At 39.3% G+C, this 18,800-nt stretch overlaps 1 protein-coding gene across 1 annotated transcript; it reads right to left on the bottom strand.

The window, feature by feature from the left end:
* Positions 1 to 450: 450 nt before the first annotated feature.
* LOC139724113 (dolichyl-diphosphooligosaccharide--protein glycosyltransferase subunit 1-like) lies at positions 451 to 13,377 on the bottom strand. The gene is made up of 12 exons (XM_071635315.1): positions 13,063 to 13,377; positions 10,497 to 10,558; positions 9,784 to 9,982; positions 8,583 to 8,693; positions 7,992 to 8,198; positions 7,107 to 7,299; positions 6,541 to 6,640; positions 5,940 to 6,078; positions 4,234 to 4,353; positions 3,209 to 3,344; positions 2,175 to 2,284; positions 451 to 1,570 (listed from the first exon to the last, which is right to left on the bottom strand). The coding sequence occupies exons 1-12, from the start codon at positions 13,297 to 13,299 to the stop codon at positions 1,388 to 1,390; spliced, it is 1,797 nt and encodes a 598-aa protein (XP_071491416.1). The 5' UTR covers positions 13,300 to 13,377; the 3' UTR covers positions 451 to 1,387.
* Positions 13,378 to 18,800: the final 5,423 nt, after the last annotated feature.

Genomic DNA, 18,800 nt, shown 5'->3' on the forward strand with positions numbered 1-18,800 from the left:
TTGTCTCAGCTCAGTTTCAGGCAATTAAAAATTTTACGATTTTATTCATCTCTTGTTTTGTTTCACTGCCTTAATCGTCACTGGATTTACGATGCAGACTCACCTTCAACGAAGGCATGCATTTCACATACATTGTGTCAAAGGGGTAGTCATGACAACAGTAGTTTCCTAACATTTTGGCCTTTCTCCTGAACTACTGTGTGTCATGTTTAAAACTTGTCTGCAATCATGCAATCTGCTTGCCTTTTCTGTTTGTGTGTTTTTGAAGTTTGTACAGAACAATGAAATCTCACAATCAAACTTTGCACATGTATAACCATGCATGAGAAAAACAATTAAGCAATGTCATTAGTGAAAATCGTGGCTTGTCCACTACATTCATACTTGCATTCATTGCAAACACACACCATCAAAATAATTTAATTTACAAGAGGCAGCTGAGAAAACAGATTTAACGTTTCATACTCAAATTTTATTGTCAAATGATATCACAGGGGAAGTGAAGGCACACGCCAAATCATATCACTTGCGTAAACTGGCTCTTGGTGAATTAGTTACACTTTGGAATGTTTTCTTCTTCTTTTTATTCAGTCCTCACATCTTTTGAAAAGATTTAAATATATTTATGATACGTTCATTATCACCGGCATACCCAAATTTGCCCAAGCTAATACCTTTCTTAAGAAGTCCCTCTCCTCTCAAATATCCCACACAGAAGCATTGATATTACAATAATTATATTATCATAATTATAACTGCATGCTGATGTCCACTCTACAGTGGCCAAATGTGATAATTTTTCCACTGACTACCTTCATGACCATTACACACAGGTTTTAACCGTATGCGTATGACTCCGTCTCAAGCACTTCAAGGTCTTGATTTTCAAAATGAGCTTTGAATATTTCTAATTTCCTCTGAAAACAGGAGCACAAGTCCTGTCAAGCAGAAACCAAGTTCTCTGGTCATCCTGCACCATGCATGAAACTTGTCAGATGCAAACATTTGTTATATTAAGAAAACATACATAGTGACATGATAGAGGTGTGTAATAAACAGCGCAACTTTGTGATACATCATGCCTTTCTCATAATGCAGAGCAAAAGATAAAGACGAACCTACAATTCTGGCCTTGCACTTTTCACAGCTGACATAAGAAACTTAACTACACTACTAAAACTTAAAAATGCAGAGGGTGAGGAAGAAGCAGAATTTTTTTTTAAATACCAAACAAACCCCGACATCAAACTGTACATCTACCTGCTGCTTGATTTTTTCCCTGTCTTGAAGGAGTCTGTTTCTAATCAAGAAAAAGTTTGTTTCTATTTTTTAAAGTATTACCCTAAACTCTCTAATAGTGTGCCAATCTACAGTGATATTTCAAATTTCAAAGACTTGCGAGGATGGACTCAATCTTTGCCTCCAGCTCGTTGCGTTTAGCCGTCGTGGCCTTGTCCACGTCCACGTACTGACCCTTGGTGAATTTTCCGGCCACGACCTTTTCGGCGTTGGTGATGGCCGATTGGATCAGCTCCTTGTGCTGGCGACTCAGCTTCTGGATTTCCCCGACCTGCAGAGCAACATGTGGGAGGCATACCGAAACAGCATTCAATATCTCTGGTTTTTCTGTTTTTCCATTATTGCTGACAAAGAACACTGACTAAGTAGCACTCACATGAAGTATGTTTCAGCACATATAATCCCATGGAGACACAATGACAAAATATCATCCTATGTTTGCACACTGAATGTGTTCTTACACTTTATTCTTGCCACATGCCTATCGAAGTCCTTGTTGCTTGCCACATTCCTATAGAAGTCCTTTTTGCTTGCCACATTGCAGTTCACATACTATACACTTGCTACATGCATATCTAAAGAATACACCACATACACCTGCGTACATGTATTTCACAATTTGTTTTGGTTTTTTTTTTTTCATAAATTTCTCAAATAGTGTGCTATTTTGCAAATTTAAGAACACCCACAAAAAAACTTCTTTGATCCCGACATGAATGCAACGTGCATGCATACATTTCTCCATTCATTACTGTGCTCCGCAATAGCAAATTTAAGCACTTGTAGAATTGTTGGGCAATCCTGATTCACAAAAAATTTGACTCGCTAAACATATGGTGTATATACTAAGTCCTGTCTACACTATGCAAACGTACCTTATCTCCAACCTCAGCACTCTCTTTGTTGATGGAGGACAGAACCTCTTTGACGGCATCAGTGGCAGCGCGGTGTTCACCGTCCAGCTTCTTCAAGGTGGCGCGGAAAGCTGAGAATGGAGAGCAATGGGATAGAGAATGATTTGAATCTGGCATCCGGTCTCACAGTACACATGATGTAAATGACTGGTCTTAGAATTTCAATTCTCAATTCAATTCTAATTCATTGCTCACTAAGCCGAGACTTATTTCATTTCAAGACTTAATAATACAAAAAAAAAAAAGATTTAGACAGAAATAAATTCACAAAATCACACGACACGCATCATAAACAGGATGTGGACATATCAAATACAATATATTGGGATAAAGTTAAAACATCTTGCAAAAAAAGAACAGTTCTTTTAATCTTAATATGAATATTGCACATCACAGAACACAATTCAACATCATTATAATTCAACAAAATATTAAAATGATTTATGAGATAAATCATTACAATATGCATTAAAAAGCTAACACGCACGAGTGTTACCACCATGAATTATGAAAACAAACATGTATTATAATTAGGTCACTCTCATATGAACAATAAACCCTTGATGCACCATTATCATCAAATTGATCAATGGTAGGTGCTCTCAAGAAAACAGGCCATATTTTACAAAATGTTGTACAACACAGAAAGATGGATAACAGAAATGTTTCAAACTCATTATTTTAAGTCTAAATAATATCATAAGAGATATTTTAAGTCTAAATAATATCATAAGAGATATTTTAAGTTTAAATAATATCATAAGAGATATCACCTGGAACAGTACCGTATAGCCATTATACAGTAATTACCTGTTTGCGCAAGTTGATTATTTGTAACATGACATGGAACCCTGAGGTACATTTTCTTAACATCACGGTACATGAATAGGATATGTATGGCCTGTTTTGAAAACTTCACCAGGACAGTATATGAAGATAATCTTTTTTTATTTCTTATTTTTTCAATTGAAATTGAAAAAGAGAAAAATGCTCACTGTTGTTGTCCTTGGTGGACTTGAATTTGCTGATGGCGTCCTCATAGCGTTTGGTGAGGCGGCCGCGCTTGGTCTGCTGGGAAGCCACTTCCTCAACGAGACTGGCCACCTTCAGGCGGGACTCGGACACTTCATCCTGGGTGGGGGGGGGGGGGGATGCAAGGGCAAGACAGATTAGTGCTGGAAACCAAAAATTACTTTCCCCATCACAGCCATAGCATTCTCTGCAGAGCTTTGCATCAAATCTACAATATTTTCCACTCTATTATTCTATGGGTGCATTCGAGCGCTCTAAAGCGAACCAAAGCGAACTAAACCAAAGCGTACCGTACCGAATTGTGCCAGTTTTGGAGCGTTTGAGCGCTCTGTGGAGAAAGCGTACCTCACGAGTTATTTTTAGAAAAGGTCATACATGTTTGTAGCAAGAATGTCATCCACCTTGTGCTTGAACTACTTGCACCTGTCCCGAACAAAGACAATGATGTTTTTGCATTGTGACATATGCGCATGATACGCGCATGCTTTACAACGAACTTTTGGTACGCTTTGGTACGCTTTTGGAGCACACTGGGAAGTGGTCCACTTTTGGCTCCGTACAGTACGGTACGGTACACTTTAGGAGCGTTCGAGCGCTCCTCTGGCGCGGGTACAGTACAGTACGGTACGCTTTAGGACAGCGCTCGAACGCACCCTATGTGACAGATAACTGCCAGCTGTCATCTCATGTGGATAAGGAAAAATTCAAATGCTTGTTGCCCCTGTTTCATCCAACTACGATACAAGCAAGATCATAGGACACATTATAATGTAATAAAATTTGAAACATTTACAACATTGTTTATGGATAATATCTAGCGTCACACACTTCAAACTTTCTTTAACAATTGTTCAATCCAATCTACAAGTCTGCTACGTCAAAATCAAATCTCTTTCCTGTCACAATACAATATATGTGCTCTAAAAAGTCTTTCTGCAAACATCCACACGAGCACTTGCAGCTCCCTGATCAAACATCGGTCACTTACCTTGGAGATGGAGAAGTCCAGGCGGACGAGGATGATGATGGTGACAAAGAGGAGGTAGAAGGCTCCGACCACCAGGAGTGGCTCTTGGAGGAGAAGCAACTTCTGGAAAGTGTAGTGGAGCTGTGGGAGGAGGAGGAGGAGATCACAATGAACATCAGCATTACATGACCAATCAGTACGTCGGTTCATGGTGAATACTTGCCTATATATAATGGTATCTTATTTGACGAATCCTTGATTCTGATTGGTCGAAATCTGGGGCAAATATAAATGATATTGCCTGCAGCTGCAGCCCCACTGTCCCAAACCACCTCGTTATACTAAACCGCCCTCTCTTTGTATGTACACGATATATACACAGACGTGTTAACATGTACTGTTAATGCTTGGCTGCCATTGCACAGCAGGCAACTCTTAAGTATCCGATGCCATCGCAATGCTGACATCTATGGCTGCGTTTATCAACTCCTTCTCTCGGCAGAAACAGGTTATCCAAACAGCTTTCAAGGAATTTTTACGAGTTGACAAACGCAAAGCTGTTTTGAAAGCCCTTTAGGAAAGCCTTTTACAAAAGTGTGCGTTTATCAACTCTCCTTTCTCGGCAGAAACAGGTTATCCAAACAGCTTTCCAGGAATTTTCACGAGTTGATAAACGCAAAGCAGTTTTGAAAGCCCTTTAGGAAAGCCTTTTCGAAAGCCCCAAATTTGTGACGATCCAAACAGGTTTCCCAAACAGGTTATCAGAAACCTGTTTGTAAAAGCCTTTCAAAGTTGATAAATGCAAAGCTGTTTTGAAAGCCCTTTAGGTCGCCCTACTGCAGTTACGCAACCATGCGTTTCCGGTTTCTGAAAAGACGCGCGCCACGTAAAGTGCACACGAGTACGTGTACACAGGTGTATACGGCTGTGTGTAATGCACGCATATGCTTGGAACAAGGAGGTGTTTCTTTCACCAACAAGGTTTGAGAAATAGAGTAACAAAAGTCTCATTCCCTTTGATCCCATGTCTCATGCCGCCACTCAGAAATATTTGAAGTATGTGCTAAACTGGAGCTGCCTCACAGATAGGCCAGACAATTGATTCATGTGGCATTGTATCATGACTTGTCACTCTCAAAGGGAGATAATTATGTCTTTATGATGGTAATTGCTTTTCGCCGTCCCTTCTTAGAAAACAAGCGGCACATTAATAGTACAGGCAGTCAGGGCTTTGGAAAGGGCTCTCGAAAGGGCTATGGAAAGGACTTTCGAAAGGGCTATCGAAAGGGCTATCGAAAGCCTTTTAAACAGGGGAAAGTTGATAAACGCAGCCGACGAAAACAAGCGGCACATTAATACAGGGGAGTGGACAGGGCTTTCGAAAGGACTATCCAAAGGGCTTTCGAAAGTCGTTTAAACAGGGGAAGTTGATAAACACAGCCTATGACAGCATCTGATATGAGTGCACACTAGTGCAATCATGATCTACCAAGTAAAATTTCTTCCAAGTACATTTAGTTTATAGAATAGATATAGCCTTATTTTACTTGGGGCAGTGTTGATATTATTACCCCATGGGATCTCAACTCCGTGACAGGACCCTTGGAACCAGTGCCCCAGGTCACAGCATGGTCACCTGCAACTTTCTCAGCATATGTAACAATTATACTGTAAACAGCAAATGACCAGTGATGAACTAGTATTTATCAAGGTATATTGTGATTTACCTCAAAGTCTGCAATGTGCTGCTCCACCAAGTTCCTCTTGGAGGCAACGACGACAGGGCGTCCAATGGTGTCCAGGTAGGTGTAGTGTTTCTCATCAGCAGCTCGCTTCACTGGGTATGGGGTTTCCAGTTTGATGTTCCTATGGGCAGACATAGAACACATAATGATTCATTATCAAACAATTAGGACATTTCTTATGCTAAAAATAAGGACATCACGAATAGAGGTGTCTTGCATCAAACCATCAAATATATCTGATGTAACTGATTCCAGTTTGATATTCAAATATATGGGAACACATAGAACACATAATCATTAATTACTAAACCAAAAACCAATTTCTTGTACAATGAACACAGACATCAATGGCATAGAGTGTCTCATATAATATATATATCACCAAATCACCAAACATAACTGATGTAATAGATTCTGGCGGCCTAATCAAACACATTAACACTTGTAGCTCAAGACAAAAAACTCCTCTATTCTTCAACAGTAAAATTCTTGAAAAAATAGACAAGGAATGGACAAGACAATAAAGCAAACGAAAAGAAAAGGAAAATTCACACAGGATGTGGATAACATAGATCCTACTTACTTTGATCCCTCTGGAAGGATTATCTTCACTATCAGTTCATCCACATTCATATCGTCATAGATGTGGTCCAAGAAGCGCATCTTTAGGATGTAGTTGTCACCTATGCCAACAGGAAAATGAACAAATTGATATACACTGTAACCTTTCACAGCAGACTATTAACCAAACTGGAGTTGGTTCCTCCTAGGCATGTCAGTTACTTGTATGACATTTTGTCGCGAGTTCAAAACACATGAAAAGTGACATCAATTTTTTGTCAAGACATCAGTAAACACTCCTAGGATATAATTTGTTTAATTGAAATTACTATAGACTGCAGACTGCTTGACATTCTACACAAATCCCCAATTCTGTCTTCACAATTACCCAAAAAAAAGGAAAACAAATAAAAGAACACCCTGAGAATTGGAGTATAAACTCATTTACCCTGTATCATTTTCTTGGGAACAGTTACAGGGAAATTTATTTTCCTTTCTGGGCTACTGCCAAAGTTTTCCTACAGCTCAGAAATGGACATACTAATGTAATGAAACAACATATCGGGGGCAGGGACAAGACCTACTCACCTGAGGTGTAGAGGTACTCGTAGCTTGGAAGATTGTAACCCATGTAGTAATGGGTCTTCCATCCACCGAAGAGGGGGAACCTGGGTCGAAGCTCCACCTCAACGTAATCGTCATGCTCGATGAGGTTGCTGGTGGAGATGTTGCCAATCTCATCACGATAATACACATCACGGGCAGCGGCGGGCAAGACAGTCTGATAACCAAATATTAAAATAGCGTACATTTAACAGTAATCCAAATACTCTTCCTCTGTAGCCTTTACTAATGTGTTTACATATGATACAATGATGGTTGATCTTGACCACTGCTATAATTAAAATTGTGACTCCTTCCAATATTAATGTATTCAATAAGTTGTTGCTGCAAAGCACTCTGATAAAGGTCCTATGATTACGATCATGCTTTCTGGATATCTCCTGCCACTATATTAACCCACTTTATAGAGATCCATTATTTGAGCTTGAACAAAGTGACACATAAGGCATTATGCTTCAATATACTCTGAATATTATATACTTTCAAATCTGACAAAAATAGACAAAAGTTGAAGATTACAATAACACCATTCACTATTAAAATATCAATATCATATCAACAAGCAGAAAAGAATTTATTGGCAGGATATATCGACACATGTTTGATACATGCTAGAAGTAGGGTTTAGATGCTATTTAAGTCTTGCTAACAATTTTAAATTTGCACATTTAAGATCATAGAGATATAGATCAATTCACAATTTTATTTATTCATTTTATTTATTCATTTTATTTATTTATTTTTTTTTTTTTTTTGGGGGGGGGGGGGGGGGGGGGGGGTGTAGATTTGTCAGAATGAATTCTGGTTAAAAATGAGCAGATGACAAACAGCACCAGTGGAGCATCTCACCTTGTATGATTTGATGGAGGAATATCCGTCCTGGGTACGCTGGTAGTCGTACCTGGAGAACGATCCCTTCAACAGCGCTCCCGTGTGGCTGACATCGACTGTCTCCTCCACTGCAATGTTGCCCCAGTGGGAGACCTCAATGACGCGGGTCATCGTGGTCACTGTCAGGAAAGGGGAGTTATTTTCATAGTGGACCTTCAGGGCCTCCTGTTGGATCAAGAGATGGACAAGACAAAGATTTGAAATGAGGAGGAGCATTTTTCTTTTTTCAACAGAGTGGCAGTACACACACAACTTTGACACCAGCCGGGAGGTACCTGCTTACCAACCTTCCATCAAAAGGGAAGGTTTCTATGGCAATCAACTGCCAGATATATCTTATCCTATCCACCTAAACACCATCAGACCCCCCCCCCCATGCCCAACAGAAGTGGCACATCATTCTTTTTTGCAGAGAATACAAAAGATAATATTGGCTCCAAGGGCACACACCACAACAGCAAAATTGATATGCATTCCTTCCCACTGATACATCATACAAAAGGGCTCATGTAATTCAGCTGTGTGAAAGAATCTGAATGTTTCTCTCACCCGTGTCATTGGTGCCACATCTTCATAGGGACCGTAGGTGATGCTGTCTTCACTGTGAGAGACTGGGTTCACCTTGTTGAAAGACTCAACATTGCTGGAGGAAATCAGCACCTGGAACAAAAATAAAACATAGAAACTCACTTAAGGTGGGCAGAACTACACGATTGACGTTAAAGAAAAAAAAAAAGTCTGGAAATATATTAACTGATGGCAAGACTGACTAGAAACTCTTACATTACTTCTGTACCAGATGAAATTTTCATGTGTACAGAGATATTTTTGTAAATTGCTACTTGTCAGAAATATTTGCATGTTGTTAATTTCATGGTTGCAAGGGTCTAGTAATCATGCTGAAGACAGCATCACTTACGGTCCCTATGAAGGTGGGCAGAACTACACGATTGACGTTAAAGAAAAAAAAAAAGTCTGGAAATATATTAACTGATGGCAAGACTGACTAGAAACTCTTACATTACTTCTGTACCAGATGAAATTTTCACGTGTACAGAGATATTTTTGTAAATTGCTACTTGTCAGAAATATTTGCATGTTGTTAATTTTATGGTTGCAAGGGTCTAGTAATCATGGCCCAGGCAGCGTGATAGATTCACAGTAGTTAATAGTTGTGCGTGCTCCAGCGCTAGCATGGCTTTTCTTTTTCAATGATATTTTTGTGGGTTGTCATTTTTCATGATTCAAAGCTGATTCCCTCAAAATAAAAAAAAAATTAAAAAGTTCGTGAAAAATAGGTCAGTTCAACTTCTACAATATTCATACTGTTCATGTCATGAAGTCAGCAGACGTCGATTCTCAGTCAAAAAGATCTCATCTGACCAAAAAGAAGTGTACTGGATATGGCATAAATGCTTTAATAGACTGTTTCTGTTTTGTTTACAGTTTATGGATGTTTCTTTTCCTACAGCCGAGTAATGATACATTTAATTCACCTGCTCCCTCCTATTATGATCCATAGGCTGGAATTCACTTAGTTGTTGCTAGGTAGGGCAAGGCTCTGGCAAACTTTGTGGTTGCTAAGGGCAATTTTTGGGAACAGAGTATGCATAAAATCTGAATACACTACAGAATCAATCTATTACATCACAATCTGGACCAAAATTCAGACAAAGGTACGTGTATCAAAACCGTTACATACATCTGCTTTGCTTTCATGTGTATGACAGTAAAGACCAATATATTTTACCTTAGTTGTCTGTGTTTTGGTAGCGTACGGTGACAGGAGGTAGACATTGCCAATAAACTCCACATACTGCTTCTCACTCTGAGTGATCCTGGCTGGGTACGGTCGAAGAGAGTGGGCAAAAATGGTTTCTATGGTGACATCAATGGTACCACCAGCCTGCAGTGGGTTTTCCAACTTGACACTGTAGAATGGTACTCCCCTGAAAGAGAAGTGGACAGATGGTCATAGGTTCAATAGCTCATTATCAGGTGATTTCCTAATCATTCAGCTTGTGCCAGTCCATAAAAGACAGCTGTGAGAAAGAAACTATCAAACTAGCTGACAAACAAAAAAATAATGATAATGAATATAGAATACTGCTCACTAAAATCAATTCAATCATTATGTTGATGCTGTTTTATTGAAAAATTATATACAATATTAAAAACAAAGACATTTAATAAAACTTTTGTCTCTCATAGGATACAATTAAACAGATTTAGATCTCTTTTGGCAACATCATGATGTGGCAAACAGGTCTACATCTACGTAGATCACAATCAAAGCTGGCTGTGAATAAAATTTTTTTTAAAAATGGGGTGAAAGAAAATTACAATTCTATTTCTAGCAATGTAGAACCCTTGCTCGCAGATAACATTGCTGCCAAAGAAAAGAGATACACCTACTGTAAATGAGATGCAAAGTATCACTGATTTTTTGCTTTTCATACTTACTCTTGACCTTTGACACTAGCAGCAGCAACAGCAAGAGTAACCTGATCTTCTCCTGAGCCAGTCTATAACAAAGAGAATTCATAAATCTAAGGCATACGTTCAACTGAAAAAAAGTTTTCTGTTCATACATTGTCTCACTCACTCAGCAAGCAGTCAAGCACCAGCAAGTCTGGCCTAAATAAAGTAAATGTTCCATTTGAAACAAAAAGAGAAAGTAAATTTCTATAAACCAAAAAAAGAAAAGAAAAAAGAATAACCATTGACACTTGAAACTGATGTCACAAAAAAATGGAGAGATGTAGTATTGCAGAGTTAAATGTTTAATTTCTTCATGCATTTATTCATTTCTCAGCAGGTTATGAAGTCTCCAACAAATAATACAGTGCACTCTTATTATCGCACACAGTTATAAAGAAATTCTCATTGCAACAAAGTAAAAATTCAGGTCCAAAATTATCATCTATACATCTTTATACACCAGAATAAAATTTTGATATAATGCGAGAAAACTGCCTGTCCCAAGGTTTTTCTTTTAACAAGAGTTGCCTGTATTCCAAGCAATGGATCATTTTATGTAACCGAAGGTTGTGCAAGTGGACAAAGTTAGGTGAAAAATACCACCACGGCCATAGCAGTCACAGAGTATGTGTGCAGGTAGTTGGGATCTCTTGGAAGGACTTTTCTTCCTTTCCAGACTCAAAAGAGAGCTGTAGGATGAGTTAAATAACACTTGGCTAGGGGTCTACCAGTACACCAACACTATCTGCACTGTCGGGCTGTCCCTGGAAGATGGTGCAGGTCAGCAAGAATCCAGTTCTAATTACACTCAAAGTGAAGACTGACCAATACAAGTATGAACTACAATGTATGATGATTCACATCAAGGTGCTACATAAGCACTTTCCCCAACTGCCTAGGGCAAGCAAAAATCTAAGCCGGGCAAATATTTTGGAAAAATGAGAAGACAATGCTTGCCCAAATTGGGAAAGAAAAAAGTTTTGAAGCCTACTTTTATCACTCCCCCCCCCCCCCCCCCCCTTCAAGTCCCCCAGATCAATCATACAGAAGCCCAAAGATGACTGTTTAGACTTTAGTGATGCAATGCACTTTAATTTTATTTCAGCAACTTTCCAACACTTACGTGAAGAAGCTGTAATGCAATGCAACGTGAACACTCAATTGAACCAAGTTTGTCACTCCAATGTGTTTTAAGCATGTGAATCAATGTGTGCTGCTTATTCATATGATTGTGTTTTATCAAGCCCTTGACTTACAATGTACAAGTGATTTTCTCCACCATTTTCTTATATTTTTGGGACTTTCTTGAGCTGGTAAAATTTCATGTTTGGGCAAGTGTTTTGCAACAATTTGAAAATCTGCTTGCCTGACCAGGCAAGTGGCAAAAAAAAAAAAAAAAAAAAAAAAAAGTTATGTAGCACCCTGCAGCTCACAGTAACACTTGCTTTGCTTGTGCTCATTATCTATTTCTTTCCCAGGGGCATCAGGGCCAGGGTCAGGGCTGCAAACATTTTTTTTTTTTTAATTTACACTGATTTATACCACTTTCTACAGTACAGTAGAACTCTAATTTTGTTAGTACTCAATAAATTTACTACAGATACTAGAGTAGTTATCCCTATCATGACAGGGTGCCTATTTTTGCTGCTGGGGCAATTTTGTTCATTCATTCAGAACACGGTTCTGCAAAAAAACTGCCACAAAGTTTGACCTCCCTTGCCAAAATTTGATCATGCACAAAAAGCACCTGTAGGATGTAGCCAGCAGTCATATGTTGACTTTTGAACGGCGTTATGGTCGAATATGGGCAGCTTGCTTACTTCACCATTCTACATACTGTAAAACACAATATTTTCGCGGCATGAAATTTTCGTGAATTGGAGCCGACGGCCTTTTTCGCGGCATGAAATTTTTGCAACTTGCCTCTGTGTAAAGTAGATTTACTAGATCTAACAAAATAGAGATAGTGTAGACAAGAACTTTCACATGTATTTCTAATTTTGCCAATCTTGCAGTGTCTTGGCTCTTGCGAAATTCGCGAAATCAAAATGCACGCTAACATAGTATTCCTCGTTTTACAGTAACCACATTAATGATAACATCAAAATCAGGAAAATTTGAAAGAGCAATTGTCATCAAGAAGAAAACTGTTTTAACGTTACTCGTTAGGATGGTTAGCAAACTTTTAGAGGTCGAGTCCCAACACTTGCATCCCATCCCAGCAACCCAGCTAGTCACCCCTAGTAGAAAAGACGAGAAGTCCCCAAATCAGGAAGGCGTTTATGTACTTATGCTGTTAGAATATGAAAGGATACTCAACATTTGATTTCAGGAAGCCTCCTCCAGAATCAGGATCCAGGCCAGGGGAGGCTTTACCTTTTAGTTTTAGCTTGCTTGGCTAGCTTGATAGGCAGCAGCGCAGCCGCCCTACATTATTCAAGCATCTTAGTCCCATACGTGTAATTTCATGTAGGTCGATGGATGAGAAACTGATTAAAGAGATAGATTTGGACCATGAAATAAGAGAAGAACCTGTTTTAGTACTTACAGTGGCTCCAACAAAAGACATCTTTTCATTGAGGGAGGTTTCCACAGCAAAAAGAAAAGATCCTGCTGGAGCTTTGCCACCATTCTCAACAGTTACTGCTGACGATATCTTCACAAGTTGTGATGCGATGTCAACTGTCCTCTCAACCTTCGTATTTATCAAATCTGCATTGACTGTCTCTTGTTTTGCTGCTAAAGAGACAGCTAAAATACAAATGAGTAAAAATGACCTAATCATCTTGGATTCTTTTGAGGAATCGGAAAGATGAAAAGGGATTACTTTGAGATCTCCTCCAGGTCCCTCAGTGGGCACGAAGAGGTCAGCAGCAGAGAATTAGCCTCTCTTTACTGTACTGTATGCCTATACTGCGCGTACAGTATTCGTGGATCGTCGATCATTCGCCGAGCTCAAGCGAGCAAGCCAAGGGAAGCCACGTATGCACGAGCATGCACGGGATATCTCATTCACTTCCGGGTTAGAGAGAGAACGAGCGAACCCGCCGGTGCTCCTCCAGCTTTTTTTAATCCGAGGGCCTGCCTGTTGGCTGGCTCTTACAAAGTTTTTTTTTTCTTCTTGTTTTTTTTTAAAGCCCATTTACATGTCTAGATCCAGGGAGGTGGGCCACCTCCCTGCTAGATCCCTTCGCGGCCCATTGATCGAGAAGCACTGAATTCAGACAACTCACTCTGTAACATAGGGAGGTCCGTAGTAGGCCCTATATTAATTTTGCTAAATTTCGACACCGGAATTTACATCGTGTGGATAATAAGGAAACAATGGAGCTTTCTCATTGAATTTGAATTTGTGTGTGTGTGTGTGTGTTTATTCCACTTTTTTATAATGTTGCTTTATGCATGAGAGGTTTCATTGCGGATGTTTCGCAGTCTTTGCGACTACATGGGTGTAGCAGGATAGCGCCTCACGGTAAAAATTATTCTCATTGATGTCATGTTTATAGGCTCCCTAGGCCCTAAATTCAGGATTTTAGGTTGACGGCACCTCCTGAGAAGGTCAAGGTTAAAAAAATGGCAACAAGGTGACTGGGCACTCTCGTAGGAAGAGAGAAAGCGACTTCTTGAATTTCTTTTGGCGCTTTGTTCAGGAAGAGGAAGGTATACCTTATAGAAGGAGCCAAAGGCGGCTATTTCAAAAACTCGCCGAGAAGGTGGGGTTTTTCTCTTTTTTTCCCCCATTTTTACAATGAAAAGGCACATTTTAGAGCATATTGTAGGCGAATTCAACTTAGAGCCTACTGCAGTAGTTGACTTCTCACCCCGGAGTTCCATAAGGCGCAAATATTATTCGATGGTCGGGGAGGCCCCGGACTCAGATAATAGGGACGGTAGAAACGTCGTTATAAAAAAAAAAAAATTAATAAATAAATAAATAAAAAGAAATAGCAATGACAGATAAATGAATGGATAGAAATAGCTTATTAGTGACTACGCCTGAGCTGTCATCAACTTGTCAAAACTACAAAACTAATTTATTGAAACCGGTCATACACCCCTCGTATCATCATTTCACTTGCAGTGTGTTATTCGGCCTGTTCACTCCCTTCAATTTCAGCAGTAGGCCTACATGTATTTTAGTGGAGATGTACGACTTCCGGATACTGATACTTTCTGTGGAGTAGGCCTATAAACTAAACACCACTATTAGGCCTTATTATACAGATTTCTGCCACGACTGTAAGCCGTAGGCCCTATAGTTAGGTCCAGGCTGTAAACCTTTTGTTTTCTTTCTTCCATGCTTTAAACTGACTGTTTTATGCGTAGTATAGGTCATGGCCTTTGGAAACCAGAAGAAATTGAATAATCATGTATTAATATTCGTCTGTTTGTTTGTTGGTCGATAGAAAAACGGGTTGACATTTTGACAAGATTACCATGATTACCCTGGACCATGTCAAATGTTCCGTAATCTATGATTCATGAATCTTTTTTTTTTAAGTTTGTAAAATCAGAAACAGATGTCTGTAATCAATGAATAAAGAAAAAGAAACTTCCTATGTATGTATTAAACAAAAATGGGTCATGCTTTGCAGTCTACACTCCATGAAAGTGTATCATCCAGTTTCGACACGAGTTAGTATATACGGTATTCTTGACAGTTTTTGAAGTTCATCTTTAATTCGTTTTCATCAATGATAATTATGTGTACATCACTGCAATTTTGTTTCATTGATCGACCATGTTACAATATAATCATTATTTGTTATACGATAATATATATTACATAAGCCTATACATAAAAATAATTCAATTCAATTTAATAGTTTATCTATTTCCATCATCCAAAAAAAAAAGAAGAAAAAGAGAACATGATTAAAAGCGGTACAAGTTGTCGGTTTGTCTTACATTCGTCTGATAGGGGCATTTTTTTTTCAAATACAATATAAAGTATATGCACTAATGATGTCATTAAAAAAAGATACAATGCACTTTGTCATGGCAACAAAATAGTAAATAATCATAACGATGGAAAACAGTGTTCCACTAAAAAGCCAGGCTTGTAAGACGTGGAACACTGGAACAAAAAACGACAGCACCAATTTATCATACCAATAAAATATATTCATATTAAATTCTTCTTTATACTATTGTACATTTACTCATTGATATGATGCTGATACTATAAACAATACTTACTATGATTTTAGAATGCAACATAAAAACTGTATAACATCACATTTATGGCACAGACACTAGTCAAACTTGTCTGCAACTTTTCAGTCGTCCATCGGCCAGAAACTAAATCTAGTCTGGTTACTGGTCGCATTACGCAGGAGGTCACTATAGCTATACCGGTACCTTCTTACAAGCAAACGTTTTGTCTATTCCTAGGGGATTTCCATGTGGTCGCTATGGGCAAGTGGTCGCTAAAATAGGTTTTAGTGTTCGCGGGGATAGGGTAGGGGTGGGGTTAATGGGACATAACCTGACCACAATCCCCCTTTTTTTTTCTTTGTTTCGTTGTTGTTGTTATTGTTTGTTTGTTTGGCTGTCACCATAACAGTATGTTTCCTCGAATATGTACAAAAAAAGGAAAATGCAAGACATTCTCCTGGAAACTGGCTGGCTTTTTCAGGATATGACTCCCCAGCATCAAAGCTCAGTGTATGATAGGATCAACAGAATTAGATGAAATCGAGTCCCAGAGTCACAGCGGTACGTGAAATCTAACATATCCCGGTAACTGATTTCCTTTGACTTTCATGCACACGATGTGTAATACGGAAAACAAAAACGGTAATAAAAGCTTTTACATTGTATTTTGTTTCTTCTTTTGGACTGTCATTACACGGGTACGCGACTTCAAAATATGTCTGGAACTCAGACTAAATATCTAGCACGTGTATAGTCGGGCCCCCGTCTCTTGACGTACGTGCGTGTAGAACGTAGTACATGTACGCTGAATGCGAGCGAGGGTTTCGGTACGAGACGACGACCGCTTCACTTCGTTCATCAAAACATTTCAAGCGAATAGTTTCAGAGTAAGTGACCATATGATGTGATCGGTTCAATAAACTAGATGATAAGTTCATTTTCATGAGCTAAACTCTGTACCTATGTGAGTAACTATGTTTATCTGTATGATCTCGCTGTTTCGTAGCATGCGTATGTGGTCCCATCTATTGGTACTGGTGTAATGCCGTTGAATAGGAGAATCCGAGGGCTGACTGCACGATCGCGACTGGGTGTAGCTGTAGCCTGACCAGACACTGTGAACAGGGTCTGACATGAGTTAGTGTTTCAACGTTGTCTAACGACCGTCACTGTTGACAGCAAAATCACATAAAATACCTTTTATTTGGTATGATTTTAAGAGTAAAATAATTGTCAACACTTACCTACAGCGTATTTTCCTGATGGTTGAGTTAAATTCGGCGTTTTGTTGGTATCCAGACCTTATTGTTGAATTTTTCGGAGTAGATCGTGCCGTGGCATCTTTTCCTTCGAGAGCTTCACAAAAGCAACAAACTACCACGCATGCGCATTCAGAAGTGGTTGCTTTTTACGTACGCCCGTGCGTTTCATGTGTTACGTAAAGCTTGTAGTAGATCCGCGCGTGCTGCACCGGCAATGATTTGAACTTTTTTAGTCGGGGTCATCCGACTATCTGCGACTACCTACGTTGTAGTATACGAGAGTGAATGCTATTCATACAACACGCAGATGAGGAGTGAAGCAGTAAGGACGTTTACAGACCTGATTTCAGCCATAGATTTCGGTAAGTCTTAGACGTAATTAAACAAAAAATCGCATACCGGTTATTGAATGATGATCATAGATTACGATAGTTCCTTATATTTTAGTTTTCCACGATTAATAAAGATATTCATGAAGGAAACAGTGAACGATATAAGCGCGATAACAACGTCCGCGAAGGAAAAGGGGTGCAGCGCTGTCGCGATTTGCGACAGCGCTGCGTGTAGTTAGGTGTAGCTGTAGCCAAGTAGCTGGCTGTATGTAGCAGAGCAAGGATGGTGATGCAGCTACATACATAGCTGGCTCCACCCCATGCTATAAATTAATTAACGTCACGATGACTGTAGTTTTACAGTATTCTTGCATTAATAGTACTATAGAGTAAATCATTGATCATCCCTATTTGCGACAAGGTGCATCTTTGACTGTCAGCTAGCGCCAGCCGTGTTGCCATCCGTTCATTGGTCCGTTAAAAGTGCACGGCAGGTGTGCGAGCGGTAGACTGAACAGTGATCATCAGCGTAGCTGTAGCAATCACATCGTCTAATGCAACGTCATTGGGGTCGACTTGACATTAAACGATTAGAAAATTCCAAATAACACAGTATCATTCCCAATGAACTGATTTTCATCAATCTCTTCTTTCATAATGTTAGTCTAGAAGATAATTTTAAGAATCACCTGCTCAGCATACAACGATGCAGCCGTGTTGCCACCTCAATGACACATATAGAAATGCACTTTACTTCATAAGAACACAGCCGTGTTGCCGTCTACAATGACAGATAGAAATGCACTTTATTCCATAGGAGACAGCCGTGTTGCCATCTCAATGAGATATTATAGAAATGCACTTTATTCCATAAAAGACAGACAGCCGTGTGGCCATCTGAAACTGTGTCCGTGAGTGCTCGCGGGTGCGGTGTGTGTGATGTGGCGAATGGAAACTGTAATGGCAACGCGGCTGGCGCTAGCCGACAGTCATCTTTGTGGCAGGGGCCATTTCATTCATTGATGAAAAGACCCAATCAGGTGTGAAAGTATGCTCACTTCCCATAACACCTGCGAGTAACTCCCACTTTTGTTCTAAAGTGGGACTATAAGTACACTTGATGCTCTTTAGCTGTTCTGTGATTATCATTGCATGAAACTGCCCCTGCTGCAAATAGGCACCCTTTTGCAAACAGGGATTAATTGGTTACTCTAGTACGTACTAGTAGTATTTAAGTAAGTGTTCTGTGACGCTTCTGAGCACAACTTCTCTTCATTATCTCATTAAGTTTTGAGTTTAGAGATAAGAAAAAAATGGGCAGTGTTTTGAGTAAAATGTCCAACACAAAACAATATACGGTACATAATCATGTATTGTGCATTAGATTAAAATTCATATGATCAAAATGCTGTGTGTGTGTGTGTGTGTGTGTACTGGCCCAGGTCCACATTTAATGCTCTTTTTTTTATCTGAGTGATTTTTCTTGAAGTGTCTTTTGTCTGTTTTAACTTTCAATACTTCATATTCACTCCTGC

This window comes from Diadema antillarum, unplaced genomic scaffold (genome assembly GCF_040938485.1).
Source record: "Diadema antillarum isolate AM-2024a unplaced genomic scaffold, OU_Dant_1.0 scf00000207, whole genome shotgun sequence".
In the NCBI taxonomy this organism is placed as follows: Eukaryota; Metazoa; Echinodermata; class Echinoidea; order Diadematoida; family Diadematidae; genus Diadema; species Diadema antillarum.